The following is a 16,349-nucleotide window of genomic DNA, read 5'->3' as shown; positions in this document are numbered from 1 at the left end:
CGAAGATGATGGAGCGGCAGTTATTGAGGCGCATGCGTCACAGCTGTGGCCCCATTCGTATGTTGTAGGTCGAATGTCCGTAACCTAGGGACTACCAGTATCCTATTGATTTGATTTAATTTGTTGTTGATGGTTCTTTAATGTACATAATATAAAAATATAATCATTGTCTTGTGGTTTACTCCTCAAATATCCATCCCCATATTTGAGTATACAAGAAAGTCTAGGGGAGACCACTCCCAATTTTAAGTTATTGTGTTTGTATCACTTATTTATTACTGAAGTAACTACTACGACACATTTTACTGGTTAAAAATGACAACTAAAACTAAATTTGAATTGACTTTGCTTGGTTGAATACATGCACCAATGAGGGTAGTTAATGATAAGTCGTATCACGACATAACATTAACTGTGAAAATTTTATTGGCTGCTATTTATGAGCCATTTTAAGATCCTCATTTTTGCCATATGGTTCTGAATGGCTTTACCCACTTTTACAGTGGGCCGAAGGGAGGGGGGCAGAGTCCTCCTCACTTACACACCAGCCTCGTGGCGTATCTTACATTCCCTTAGCTAGCAAACGAGAGAAGTACTTAATGGATTTACATCAGGCTTTTTTCTACAACTTGCTTGAATATTCCGGTTGATTTTGCAACTTCTCTCATTGTGCTAATAGTCATAGTTCGCTTGCTGGACCGATAGATTCATGCTAATCAGAGATAGAGGCTGTGGGCTGAGGCGGGGGAGCTTGTCTTTAGGAGCAGGGAGCCAGGCAGGGCCCTCCTCGCTGTCCTGTTTCACTTCTATGCGGTTGAAGCCACGTGGGACGGCTAGTAGAATATATAATGATCACAGACTTTCCTCACTTTTTCCCTTTGAATTGCTATATACCAAAGAATCATCAAGAAAAATGATCAAACAATGATGAGATCCCTGCCTTTTCCTTAACTGTTGTGAGATCTTCAGCCCGGACACAATCAGACCGACACCAGCAGTTCTTAAAGCACACACGTTTAATAAAGACCAAGTCCCCCAAGACACAAGTCTCACACACACACATTGCTTCCAGCACCAAACACCCCTACACACAAGCTTCTCCAATGTCTGTGGGCCACCTTTCTTCCTCCTGTCGCTGGAGCTTCGTCCACCTCCAGCTCCCGACTCTAGCTCCTTGACTGTAGGAAGGTGGCCCCCTTTATAGTCACCCGGACATGCTCCAGGTTTTGCTGACGTTCTTCCGACATCACTTCCTGGTGTGGCGAAAGTGCCACATGAGCACCAGGAAGCACTCCGGGCATTGCTGGAAAGTCCTTCCTCCACCCTACCAGGTGTTGCGGAAGTGTAGATCTCCTGGGCTTTATGAAGTTTGGGGCCCCCACGGCTTTGAGCCTCCCTGCTACTTCCCAGTGGTCCCCTTGCTATCCAGGGCAGTTTCCCTCTCGTGACCCGGGGGACGTATAGATCTCCTTCCAGGCATCCTGGCTGGGTCTGCCACCCAGCCTCCTGCCACACTGTACCTATCAGTAATTAATAACAGTGCACATTCAATTTATTTCTATTCAAGTGATTTATTAGACAAGATTTTAAACAGACTTTTTGAAACTGTAAAGGATAAATGATCATTGATCTGTTAATATGTAAAGAAAACTCCACAAATAATGTATTGTCCAATGTTGCAAGTACACATTATATAGAAATTACTCTATAAAATGGAAGATACAATTAGAAGTCTTTTGGTATATGTATTAGTTGGTTTTGTATTCATGTTTTTAAATACATCATGTTTCTTGCATGGTTAATACACCATGATTTTCAAACTTTCAGACTGTTGTCAAAGTTCACTATTTTTATAACACAAACAACAGCATTTATTTGTACAGCACATTTTCATAGAAAAAGTATATTAAAGTGCTCAACAATAATTTTTCTCCCAGTGACTATGAGAGGCAAAAATATGAACTGTAAATCCTGAGAAGTTGTTAAAAAAGCCAATATACCTGTGTCAATGAAGATGGCATCTACATAAACCTTAGTAAACAAAGCTCCCATTAGAAATCCCAACAAGGGTCCAAACAATGTGGTTGTCAGTATTATACCTGCCAAACAAATAAAGAAACATAAACATTAAAATCTTAACAAATCATTTTTGCTTCTAGATTGAACAAGCAGGACAACCTAACATAAGTTACCATAAATGAATGTTTTTGCTTCAGTAACTGCATTATGAAACAGCACGAAATACTTTCTTGAAAGTGAATTTAGATATGTAGGTGAATATATTTATTCCAATAAGCTATTTTTCATTGCATATGTTTGTTATTGCTTAGTGCTAAATGTGAACCATTATTTATATGTATCCTGCATACAAAAACAGTATCTATAATAGCACACTGTGATACAAACCATTGCCATACTTGTGCCACATATTTGTTCCAGCACGTACAGTTTCATGCTTATAACAATAGTGGAAACATTGTTAATATCTACTGCATCTTTAATAAGCCAGGATAATACATATTTCTTAATAATTACAAATAGAAATATAAGATAATGAATCATGCCATGAGTACAGTTGGGAAAAGAAAATTGTATGTACAATTTCAAAATACTTTTCCTATTGTGCATTAAATTTACCAGTACTCAAGCAATTAAAGATAATCTCGATTTCCAATGGCATTATATACTTTTTTGTGTACGAATCTCCATTTGACTCTACAATTGTCTTCTTTATTCTATATTTACATTAGATTTATGTTTAATGAATCAATTGTATGTTCAAGTTAATTCATAGTATTTTGTATGGAATTTTATAATCTTCAGAAGGAGAAAATGAACAAATCAAAATGTATTGCTGATAAACCTTTTAACCCATTTGAACAGTTTTTGCTGCTGTCTCACTTTCATTTTAGGCTTCGTTACCACCTTACCCTATTGAAGGCCAAATTAAATACACTACAAGGTGGGCAACACACAAGTTCTCATTGATTTCCATGCTGATAATATGTTTAGGAAGCTGTATGGTTTGTGCAATGTTTAGGGAATTGTTTAGTAGTTAATACATAACTTATAACCAAATTTTAAAAAGTTACCAGCAGGCTATGTCATAAATGCTGATCACAACTGTTTATACAGAAACGTTATTTTTTAATTGTTTTTATGTCATTCATATATCTGCATGAAATACAGTGCATCCGGAAAGTATTCACAGCACATCACATTGTCCACATTTTGTTATGTTACAGCCTTATTCCAAAATGGATTAAATTCATTTTTTTCCTCAGAATTCTACACACAACACCCCATAATGACAACGTTTAAAAAGTTTACTTGAGATTTTTGCAAATTTATTAAAAATAAAAAACTTGAGAAAGCACATGTACACAAGTATTCACAGCCTTTGCCATGAAGCTCAAAATTGAGCTCAGGTGCATCCTGTTTCCCCTGATCATCCTTGAGATGTTTCTGCAGCTTCATTGGAGTCCACCTGTGGTAAATTCAGTTGATTGGACATGATTTGGAAAGGCACACACCTGTCTATATAAGGTCCCACAGTTGACAGTCCATGTCAGAGCACAAACCAAGCATGAAGTCAAAGGAATTGTCTGTAGACCTCCGAGACAGGATTGTCTCAAGTCACAAATCTGTGGAAGGTTACAGAAAAATTTCTGCTGCTTTGAAGGTCCCAATGAGCACAGTGGCCTCCATCATCCGTAAGTGGAAGAAGTTCAAAACCACCAGGACTCTTCTTAGAGCTGGCCGGCCATCTAAACTGAGCAATCAGGGGAGAAGGGCCTTAGTCAGGGAGGTGACCAAGAACACTATGGTCACTCTGCCAGAGCTCCAGAGGTCCTCTGTGGAGAAAGGAGAACCTTCCAGAAGGGCAACCATCTCTGCAGCAATCCACCAATCAGGCCTGTATGGTAGAGTGGCCAGATGGAAGCCACTCCTTAGTAAAAGGCACATGGCAGCCTGCCTGGAGTTTGCCAAAAGGCACCTGAAGGACTCTCAGACCATGAGAAACAAACTTCTCTGGTCTGATGAGACAAAGATTGAACTCTTTGATGTGAATGCCAGGCGTCACGTCATCCCTACAGTGAAGCATGGTGGTGGTGGCATCATGTTGTGGGGATGTTTTTCAGCAGCAGGAACTGGGAGACTAGTAAGGAAAAAGGGAAAGATGACTGCAGCAATGTACAGAGACATCCTGGATGAAAACCTGCTCCAGAGCGCTCTTGACCTCAGACTGGGGTGACAGTTCATCTTTCAGCAGGACAATGACCCTAAGCACACAGCCAAGATATCAAAGGAGTGGCTTCAGGACAGCTCTGTGAATGTCCTTGAGTGGCCCAGCCAGAGACCAGACTTGAATCCGATTGAACATCTCTGGAGAGATCTTAAAATGGCTGTGCACCGACGCTTCCCATCAAACCTGATGGAGCTTGAGAGGTGCTGCAAAGAGGAATGGGCGAAACTGGCCAAGGATAGGTGTGCCAAGCTTGTGGCATCATATTCAAAAAGACTTGAGGCCGTAATTGCTGACAAAGGTTCATCAACAAAGTATTGAGCAAAGGCTGTGAGTACTTATGTATATGTGATTTCTAAGTTTTTTTATTTTTAATAAATTTGCAAAAACCTCAAGTAAACTTTTTTCATGTTGCCATTATGGGGTGTTGTGTGTAGAATTCTGAGGAAAAAAATGAATTTAATCCATTTTGGAATAAGGCTGCTAACATAACAAAATGTGGGAAAAGTGATGCATTGTGAATACTTGCTGGATGCACTGTATAAGAGGAAGTTTGGAGGAATGGAATTTATATGTAATATTTAATTTGTGACAAATTTGGGCTATTTATTGTGGCCATATACAGCTCTCAGTTCACGAACGTCTCGGTTCACAACTAAAAAGTTCTCCAAACTTTTACCTCGGTTCACAACCACACACTCGGTATACGTACAAGCCAGTTTCCCTTTCGGTTTGTACATGTTCAGTCTCTCCCTATGCATTTCCTGTGCAGCGAGCGAGCGAGCAAGAGAGAGAGAGAGAAATAGAGCTAGCCAAGTGCCTGCCTATCTGCCTGCATGCCTGCCTGTGCCGGGGGGTGGAGTTGGGGGGATGGTTCGCATGCACGTACTGCCTGCCTTCTGCTTTTTCATTTAACCTGTTCATTGTTCTCAGTCAGACGTGCACTCTCTTTGTGCTCTACAGTAATTTGTGTGCTTTTGCAGTTAACTATGGCTTCTAAGCAAGTGAAGAGTGGTGAGAAGAAAGTTTTGAAGAAAATTGAAATCGAAGTAAAGAAAGAAAAGGTGGAAAAACTGTTTACCAGTTTACTCATTTACCAATTTGAGAACCCTCGTGCTTTCAAGCAGCATAATGTAAACAAAGCCAGACTGCCAGTAATGTGGAGGGCAAACACGAAGGGTTGGGTCACAAGAACTTTGTTTTTGGAATGGCTGCATGAGGCTTTCGCTCCCACCAGCTAAACAGCTAAAAGCACCAGAAACCCAAGAAATCACAAGAGAGAAAACACCTGAAGGAAAACACTTCATGCCAGAACTCGACTCATGCAAGGTTAGTTTTCTTGGTGGTTTTTGTATTACGAATTTTTCAAAAGTTAATTTTTAGTTTGTAGCATGAATTGTTGCAATGTTACTTTTCTCTTTTTTCAAATGTTCGCTTTTTTTCCTGTGCTTAAAACTCATGAAAGTGTTACAGATGGAGTTGTTCATAGCGTGATTAGTTGCAATGTTACTTTTCTCTTTTTTCAAATGTTCCTTTTTTTCCGCTGTGCTTAAAACTCATTTTAAAAAAAGTGTTTACAGCGATCAGGCTGTAAGGCTAAAATAGCGTGATCTTGTTACTTTTTTCGGTTGCTTGTGGTTGGTTTTTAAATTAAAGTTTGGATTTGTTCTAATGTTCCTTTTTTCTGCTGTGCTTAAAACTCATGTAAAAAAAAGTATTTACAGCGATCGGGCTGTAAGGCTATTAGCATGAACTCCTGCAATGTTTTTTGGTTGCTTGTGGTTGGTTTTTAAATTAAAGTTCAGATTTGTTCAAATGTTCCCCTCTGTTCAGAGAGAGAGAGAGCGTGGCGAGCGAGCTCAGAGAGAGAGCGAGGGCGTGCTGCTGACAGATGGGGGGCGGGCGTGTGTGCGCTGCAGAGAGAGAAAGCGAGCGCGTGCTGCTGACGGGGGTGTGTGTTTTTGCTACAGAGAAAGAGAGAGCGCGAGCGAGCGTGTGCCGCTGACAAAGGGGGGGGGCTGACAGTGGGGGGGTGTGCTACAGAGAGAGAGCGCGAGTGAGCCTGTGCATTCTATGGTGTAATTAACTATACAGTATTTGTGCTTAATCTTTACATATACTTACATATTTACATACAGTTCGTACGGTCTGGAACGGATTAATTATATTTACATACAATCCTATGGGGGAAATTGCTTCGGTTCACGACCAACTCGGTTTACGACCGGAGTTTTGGAATGAATTATGGTTGTGAACCGAGGTTCCGCTGTATTGGGTAATTAAAACTTAAAGGACTAGATAATAATGTAAGATATTATAATACCTGTACCACTTTGGAAAACATTAGACAAAAAGTTACATAAAGCATTTTAACCACAGTTTCTTTATCAGCATTTCTTAAACAGTAGCATCCACTTCAAGAATCAAATTCACTGGCACTTACAGCCAAACTATTACTTTTATATCACATTCCTATGCTGAATTATTTGAGGTAATTTAATAATACAGCTCCATTTACTATCACCTTTTTTAAAAATATTTATCTTTCTGGATGGGCAGCATGGTGGCGCAGTGGTAGCGCTGCTGCCTTGCAGTAAGGAGACCCAGGTTCGCTTCCCGGGTCCTCCCTGCGTGGAGTTTGCATGTTCTCCCCATATCTGCGTGGGTTTCCTCCCACAGTCCAAAGACATGCAGGTTAGGTGCATTGGTGATTCTAAATTGTCCCTAATGTGTGTGCCCTGCGGTATGGTGGCACCCTGCCTGAGGTCTGTTCCTGCCTTGTGCCCTGTGTTGGCTGGGATTGGCTCCAGCAGTCCCCTGTGACCCCGTGTTAGGATATAGCAGGTTGGACACTGACTGTCTATCTTTCTGGATATAGACCTCTACAACAATCAAATCACATATGTTTATAGATAGACTTCTTTCATCTACTAACTGTGTTTCAGTTACTTTTAAAGAGTAAATGTTTTTGTTTAATTTACCTTATTTACCTTGAGCTATTGTAGCTTTTCTGCCTTTTTTCAAGCATTATCTAATGAATGTGTAGTCACCTTTTATAGTCATTCCAACCCAAATTTTTGAAGAAATACTCACTGTACAGGATTCAAAGGACACATACTCAACTTCATGCTGTAAATATGTATTACCTTATTTTGTCAGATAATAAAAATACTTTTATGTGATTCCAGAATTTTTATAACTGGTGTTATAAGAACCACAGAAAATCAGTTATTGAACACAGTGGTTGCTAAATTGAAATTTGAATGACAAGATGCTCCATCCATGAAGTTTTCAATCCATTTAACCCAATTCAGCATTTTGGGATGGTATCCTGTTGCTAAGAGCATTACCAGTGTGATCCAATTGTAAATGGATTGTTATTTGAACACAACAATTTAGCACTTCTAGAAAAACCATGACAAGAAAAGGTTATAATAATCCTCTGTCTATTTGTAGTTTACATGGTGTCTGTTCTTTGCCACCTCTATCAATTATTCATGTGTACTACAAACTCTAAAGAGTTCTGGTGATCTGACCGACACTGAATGTTTGTTGAACTCATGAACTAAGGTAGTGTTGTATTGTACAGTACTTAAGGATTTGTCTTGATTGTTTGCATAAAACATAGTGAATCTTTAAATCAGGGATCTCATACTCATTCATTCTAACCCTTTTCTTAATTAGTGACCTGTTTTTGCTGCTAATTAACTTCTTTTGAATTCATTTTAATTGATTTGCTCTTGAAGACTCAGACCCAATAATCATTTGCCAAAAAATAAAGAGATACAAAATGAACCAAAACATAACAAGCAAACTGTGACCATCATACAATATCTAAAAATAAAAAGGGTGGAGGCCTCAGGAATGTTGATTTGCTCAGGTCCACAAAACATTTTAACAGTACTCTTAGAAAAGTAAAGAAAAAATCAACAATCTTGAAAATGTATGCTATTGCACAATGAGAGCAGCAATAAGCCATGGAATTAAAGAACGGGTTTAATTAACAACAAGACTCGGCGCCTAATTAAGCAACTGGCTGGAGTGAAATTGGTTGGAGTTTGAGGCCCTGACTTAGTTGGTGTTCTTTTTGGCTCACTCACTTCACATTTCAGTTCTGTTTAAAGAAAAAAATTAAGCAATTCAGAGGAACGATGAAGAAATTCCAGAAAATAAATCTTAAAAAACAAGTCAATTAAAACGAATTCAAAAGAGGTTAATTAACCACGCAAACAGATCACTAATACAGAAAAGGGTAAGAATGAAATCCTGCAGCCACTGTAGCCCTCCAGGACTGGAGTTTGAGATCCCTGCTGTAATTGATGTATGTTTCTTTCTAGGTAAAAACAACATGTACATTTGCTGTGCTCAGTTCCGAAAGTGAATTTGAATTTCTGTCTTGTGCTTAATGTGTTTTTAACCATTTATTTTGTTTACTAGCTGCATGTCTTTGGACTGTGGGAGGAAACCGGAGCAACCAGAGGAAACCCACACAGACGCGAACCCAGGTCTCCTAACTGCAAGGCGGCAGCACTACCACTGCGCCACCATGCCGCCCATCCAGAAAGATAACTAATCAACATAGATTTCAGCATTAACATTTGCAGTGCCCCATGCAATCCATGTATCTCTGTTATATGCCATTTGGTATGGGATTAGTAAAAGGTAGTGTTAATGTCTGTGATCCGCCACCTATTGGAATGATTGAGACATAGCAACCAGACAGACACCCAGATCCTTATCCTTTTATTATGGTGGATTAGCTCAACACATGTCAAGGAGTTTGTGTGTCAATTTCTACCTTATGATAAAAATATAATCTTTTAAGACAATAATGTAATGGGTAGTCTGTCTGTAATAACTTATAGTAACGTGTGAGTATTCAATGTGCACAGAAAATACACAGTAAATTAATATACAAAGTATGTGTATTGTTAAATCTTATCTGTCAGCCCTATTTGAACATTTATTTTTGTAGAAGTCATGTTTAATGTTTTAGCAAAGTCTGCTAAAAAAACTGGCGAAGACACAAAGCTGCAGGCACAAATCTTGGTTGATAATATTATTGAGCAGGTTGTGTCTAAATATTATTATATGTTCAGGTAAAATATCACATCATTTCAGGTAATATAATTATGTCTATATTTACTTGATTTATTTTAGTTTTTAATATTTTAGTATAGCTCTAGAAGCATTTTGTTCTTTTTGCTTATTATTTCAACACATAATTCTATTTAGCTTTTTCTTCTGTGCAATTTCTTATTTAAGGTTATCAAAGAATTTTTCTTTGCCTTACATTTAAAAAAATATGCAGCTATAACAAACAATTCATGTTTTCTCAAGCCCCGTCAGTCTTTCAGAAATTACCCAAAGAAGGGTTCTAAGGTTATGAAGTGATCCAAACTGTTATGATGTTGCTGGAAATGTGTATTTATTCATCATATTCTAGTCAAGGGTTGTGGAGTAATTCTCAATGTGTCTATCTATTTTTTAACTTTTTTTAACAAACCCAGTCTGACTAAAACTGTGAGGCAACACCATTATGCTCCCCTGTCAACTTCTAAACTAAATATATAAATGAAAACAAAATAATACTTAAAGATGAAGAACTGATAAATGACCATTTTTATTTCATATCTACTTAATGAATTTAAATCTTTTGCTTTTGATTATAGTCTCTAAGTGTTAACTAAGGAATAAACAATGTTTTAGCTTAATGTTCACTAATTTTATTTGAAAAAGTTGTATTGTGCCTACTATATTCCAATGAGTTTGGAAAAACAAGCCACAAAATACAAATTTAACATACGTGCCCGATTTGTTTTTAACTTTTTGAAAAAGTTTTAATGCAATCATTAATATTTGTGTTTGTCCGCTCATTTTACCTTTAAGGCTTTCCAGGATTTTTCATTTTCATTTTCCATTAATTTTAAATCAATATCACCTTTGGCCCCTGTAGTCTCACAGCTGGTCGACACTGGTTTATTTTAGCCTCAGGCTTCTTTAAATTGAAGTTTGCAGATTCTTCCTGCTTGCATGAACTTCCTCTGTGAACTCCAAATTCCTCCCATAATGCCATGTTGATTGTCAGCTGTAAATTACCCTGAGTGAGTGTGATCAGGAGATTCCCTTGTGATTGAGGCTGCGAGATGCAATATATAAAGATCAGTATTCATTCTATTTCTCAAATCATTCTCAAACTCAAAATAGTAATGTATGAACGTATTTTGTGAACTACTAGTACATTTATTTGAAGGTGTTGACAGTTCTTTAGTATTTAAAGAGACAGAAAGCTATAATTCATGCCAAATCATTTCTGCCTGAGAAACAAATCAATTTCCAACCCTGTGTAAGAAAATCCAGGGAATCTGGTAGCACTTGAGTGACTGTACTATAATGCAATGCAATTCACTGCACCTCATTGCCATTTGACAGACCTCACATGATGGAGCTACACCTATTTTGGATACAGATATTATTTCCTATCACCGCTAATGAATATACAGTATGTTCATTGGGCATAATAAGGTTTGTTCATTTTTTCATAATATAACCTGCAATCTTATAAATTTTACTTCAAATGAACATGAAGGATAACAAACTTTAGTCTGCAAGAGCAAGACAGTTGTGCTGCAGTTGTCCCTGATGCCATACAGCTCCAGAGTCTTGATTCTGCCCATGTGAAGTTTGTGTGTTCTTCTAGTTACCACAATTTGCTAACTCTAGATATTCCATGTTTTTCTCTTACACAACAGAGATATCCAGGATAGATTAACTGGCAACTTTACACGTCTGATTATTATTGCAGGAGTGTGCTCTGCAAATAGCTGATATACCATTTCGAGCTGGTTCCCCACCTTGCACCCATTGCTACCTGGATAGGTACTTGCTCCTCACAACCCTGAACTGTATAAGAGATGGTTGAAACCATTTCATTTGTCATCATTATTCTCAAGCTGTTAATTATAAATTTCACTCCTTTTTAAAAAAAATATAATGACTAAGCTTCCAGCTATCTCTTAGAACAGATAAAATCAAAATATTTCCAGAGAAAGTTACAAAAGCATGGAAAGATTCATTAGGCACACAGCTGCAGCAAACTGATAATTCACACAATTAACTTTGGAGCAGCATGTTGTTCTTCAGTCTCTGCTGTGTACAAGCTCTTTACATTCTTTTAATATCACATGAAAGCAAGAGAACTAAAAGCTGTACCTGTACTGATACATTTGTTATTAAATTAAAAATCACTTGCAAAGTTAAGTTTTGTGTCCAAATACTATACTTTAAATAAATTCATCTCTTTAGACCACATGGTAAATAATTTAGATGGAATATACTCTACCCTGATAACATTTTTTTCGCTTTGATACATTCCCTTGGAGATTCCTGCCTTTTTATTAGGCTAACACTTGTTTACATGTTGGCAGCATATGTTTTATTTATAACCAGTCATTTGAGTTGTGCAATTGAGGCTAACAGTGTTTATTTTCATCAAATGTAACGGCTGAATTGTTTCTGTGAATTGTGTTTTATTCTACCTTTACATTTACTGAATATACAGCAGCCTAGTGTTTCTATGTATCATTAAAAAGTATAGTACTTAACAAGAATATAGAATTTTAAAGTAGCCATCGATTATTAAAAGTACATTGTCTTTTTCCATTTAAGGAAAAACAGTGTAATTTATATACTTCATCAATCTGTCCATTTCCTAAGCCTACTAATCCAAAGCCTATCTCAATAAGCACTGGACACAAGGTAAGAAAAATCCCCGGACTGGAAGCCAGCCCATCAAAGTGAACCAACACATAATACATATCAGGAGCCAATTTAGCATCACCAATTCACCTAACTTGAATGTCTTTGGAATGTGGGAGGAAACCCACACAGACACAGGGAAAGCATGTACACTCCATGCAGGGACCACCTAGGACGTGAACACTGATCTGCTTGTTGTAAAGCAACAGCACCGAAGTTACTGCAAAAATGGAGACGATGATATCAGTGCTAAACATAAGTTCTATCTGCTCTCTGCCCATTGAGGGCACATTTATATGTTGTGTGTCCTGCAGCATGTACAGTTCAGGTTTCCCAGCCGACAGTGTAGACAGCTTCACCTGCCAAAAGTGTTTAGTTAATTTAGAGTTGGTTGGGAAAATACGCAAATTGGAGGGCCGCATTAGGAACCTAATAGCAATTAGGCAAACCGAAAATTGGATCAACTCGGTTTGTTTAGACAATTCGGCTACTTCTGATTCGGCTTCAGTCTCTCCACTAATTCAGCCACAGGGCGAGTGGGTAACAGCAAGATGGGGGTCTAAGAAGCCAAAATTTAGTCCCTCTGCACCCAGGTCACCAATTTGGAGCCAGAACAAATTCTCAGCACTCTGCAGCGTGCCTGTGGAAACTGAGAATAAGAAAGTGCTCATAATTGGCGATTCCATAGTGTGGAATGTTAGAATTCCAAACTATGTTAAACTAGCAGTTAATGTTAAATGCCAAGATTTCTGACATAGAGGCCGCATTGGACCGTGTCGCCGACGATGAAGTATCTACCTTATTGCTGCATGTCGGCACTAATGATATTTATTTACTGCAATCTGAGGTATTAAAGAGGAACTTCATCTCTCTATGCACCAAAGCTAAAAGAAAATGTCGGAATTTAGTTGTATCTGGCCCCTTACCAAGATTATATAGAGGGGATGTGATTTATAGCAGATTGCATTCACTTCATTGCTGGCTAGAAACCTGGTGTGCAAATAAAAGCATAGTGTTTGTGAACAATTAGGATGATTTTTGAGAAAGGCCTGGATTTTTCAAAAGAGATGGTCTTTATCCTAACTGGAGAGGATCTTATGTATTATCCCAAATTATGGCAGCAAAACTGCCTGGTTGACTGATTAGTGCACCATCCAGGCCGCAGTCATGTGATTTTAAATCACAGGCTGTTGTTTTTCCCACCTGTTACAATCCTGAAGCTGTTACCCATAATCCCTGTTGTGGGGCATCAAGTAAATTTAGTCTTGATGCAAACCTTAAATTACTTGATAACCAAAAAATAAAGTGTATAATTAGACCAAGAGATAAAACCAGACCCTCCACCAGGGGCATTTGTAACAGAAATTTACTTCAAATTAAAACAAAAAATATATTACCAGTTCAGAAAGAAGCATGCAGTTTTAAATACTGCTTATTGAACATTCACTCTCTTGGCAGTAAACCTTAAGTACAAAATCTGATCTGTGTCTTCTCACTGAAACCTGGCTTAGTAAATGTGACACTGTTCCCCTAGCTGAGGCGTCACCAGATGGATACTTGTTCCTTCATAAGTCTAGAGATTCTGGTCGAGGAGGAGGCCTTGGAATAATTCATTGTTACAAAATGCAAATCACATCTAAAAATTTAGGTGACTTTACATCCTTTGAGGCATTCATTTTAAATATTAAAACAGATTCCAGCACAATTATAGTGCTAGTCTACAGACCACCAGGGCCATATTCATTGTTCATGACTGAATTTAGCAACCTTTTATCTGATTTGGCTATAAATTATGATCACGTAGTACTGATGGGGGATTTTAATGTACACATTGATGAGGAAAGTGACACTTTTAGCAAATGTTTTACTTATATGTTAAATTCAGTAGTATTTTGTCAGATTGTCAAAGGTCCAACTCATAATCATAACCTCACATTAGATTTAATTATAACTTACACAGTTTAAACTCAAAATTGAAATATTACTCCATTAAATGAAGTTATTTCCGTTTACTACTTAATTACATTTGATTTAGTCCTGCCCTTTCCAATGCACTCACAGATTAAAACAAAGACAGTGTGACATCTAGATTGTAATTCTGCTTCAAAATTTATAGATACTTTGAGTAAGTCGCGTGTAATTATGGAAAATCATTTAGATCAGTTAACATCAAATGTAAACATGGAAAACAATTTAGATCAGCTAACATCACATTTTAATGTGACCTTGAGAGATGCTCTGGACACAGTGGCTCCCCTTAAAACACAAATAATCAAAGCACATAGAAACTCTCCCTGGTTTAACGAAAACACTCGAGCTCTTAAATTAGAGTTTCGAAAACTGGAGTGCAGATGGAGAACAACAAAGCTACATGTCTTTCAAATTGCATGGACAGAGAGTGTTAAAAAATATAAAAAAAGCTGTCTTTAAAGCTCGCTCAGAATACTATTCTACAATAATAACAATAATAAAAATCCTTGGGTACTGTTTAGAACAGTTGCTAAATTAACAAATGGAAATTCAGATGTGCAGTGCAAAATACCACCAGATATTAGCAGTACAGACTTTATGAATTTCTTCAATGAGAAAATTAAAACTTCTTTTCCCAAGGTTTCTTCCATTTTTTCCCTACAAGGGATTTTTTTTTTTTGGGAGTTTTTCCTTGTCTTTTTAGAGAGTCAAGGCTGGGGGGCTGTCAAGAGGCAGGGCCTGTTAAAGCACATTGCAGTACTTCTTGTGTGATTTTGGGCTATACAAAAATAAATTGTATTGTATTGTAATGTAATGTACAATAGCATCACCATATACACCATTGTCTTTCATGTGTATGTTTAGCTCAGAATTTATCAAAACTGAAGCACATCTAAATATTTTTTATGAGCATTTAGGCTGATATGACATTTTTTCTGCCTCTGAGAACATTGCTTATTTTTTGCTTTTGCGCAAACAACCTTGGTTGCTTCATCTTACATCCTACCCAATATACCTTATTTGAGTTACCAAAACCTAACATTTACTAGTCAGACCTCTGGATACATCCCAACACCTTCATCAAAAATCAGCCCTCAAAAAACATATCACCAGTTGTGTGAATAAAACCACACAGAAACATCCCTTATGTTTTAAATTGCATTGCCAAAATTTTGCTTCATATTTGATGCCACTGCTCTTTGTGACTAGTATTTCAATCTAAGTATGATCATTGCTTTGCTTGAGTGTGTCTCATTCACACAGGGTATTGCCATTCAGATTCATTTTCACATGGCCCATGCAGGTACAAGGTTAATGTGTACACTCTACAAGAGTGGACCAAGATTTGAGCCCAGGTGTAGAAGGCAGCAACCCCTACAGCTAATTTAATTTGAGGTCTGTGAAATACTAATGAACATTTTGTAATGATGTACTTTAGTGAAATCAAGTGTTAGAAGATGCCAGCATATCAAAGCATGCAACATAGTGAAATTTACTGTAAATGTAAACAGAACACATAGATTATCAACCCTTTATATCACTTTAGCTGGAAGAATTAACATTGTTAAGATGAATATCCTTCCTAAGCTTCTCTTTTTATTTCAAAACATTCTAATATACATTAATAGGTCTTTTTTTAAGAAATTCAACCATAACCTTGTTTATTTAGAATACAAAACATCCACTTACCGAAAGGGCGAGCCTAAAAAGACCAAAGGTGGAAGGCCGCATGGCTCTACCTAACTTTCAATTTTATTACTGGGCAGCAAATATACAAGCTATAAAAACATGGACACAAATAGATGAACATATGCAGGCTTGGTCCACAATAGAAATAAAATCCTGCAGTACTTCTTTATATTTCTTGCTTTGAGAAATGGGCGAAAAAAAAGCTTGGCTAGAGACTAGCAAGGAGAGTGTGATTGAAATTCTCACCATTTATTATCAAGAAGCCACTCCTTTGTCTCACTGAGGTTAAGAAAAATTATATCCAATATACTAACATCCCAATTGTGCTTCACTCAATCAGAATATGGAATCAATGTAAGAATTATTTTAAGACAGAGAAGCTTTTATCTGTGGCACCTTTGCACGAGAACCACCTTTTACCACCCTCTCAAATGTTCAAACATTCGGGATTAAATCACTTGGAGATCTGTATATAGACAATGTCCTTGCATCCTGCAAACAATTACAAATTGAACTTTCCAGTAACACATTTCTTCAAATTAGAAACATTGTTAAACAGAACTTGTCCACTTTACCTCACCTCCCACCAACCTCTACGCCGGAAAAAATATTGATCAGTCTTGAGGACTCAGACAGCATCTCAGTAATATATAAAACCATTTTAAAGTCCATCCCTTTCAAAGGA

The 16,349-nt window shown here is 37.5% G+C and overlaps 1 protein-coding gene across 5 annotated transcripts in view; it reads right to left on the bottom strand.

Annotated features, from left to right (window-relative positions):
* Window positions 1–16,349, bottom strand: part of LOC120532665 (solute carrier organic anion transporter family member 3A1-like) — a 410,803-nt gene that overhangs the window by 190,897 nt on the left and 203,557 nt on the right. For 4 of the 5 annotated variants that reach the window (XM_039758919.1, XM_039758916.1, XM_039758920.1 and 1 more), the window contains exon 4: window positions 2,001–2,099. The exons of the other annotated variant lie outside the window; for it this stretch is intronic. In XM_039758919.1, the coding sequence (XP_039614853.1) occupies window positions 2,001–2,099 (99 nt within the window). The remainder of the gene's footprint in view (window positions 1–2,000; window positions 2,100–16,349) is intronic. 5 annotated transcript variants of the gene reach the window in all.

Source organism: Polypterus senegalus, chromosome 7 (genome assembly GCF_016835505.1).
Source record: "Polypterus senegalus isolate Bchr_013 chromosome 7, ASM1683550v1, whole genome shotgun sequence".
Lineage (NCBI taxonomy): Eukaryota > Metazoa > Chordata > Cladistia > Polypteriformes > Polypteridae > Polypterus > Polypterus senegalus.
This window is presented reverse-complemented; position numbering and strand designations above follow the sequence as displayed.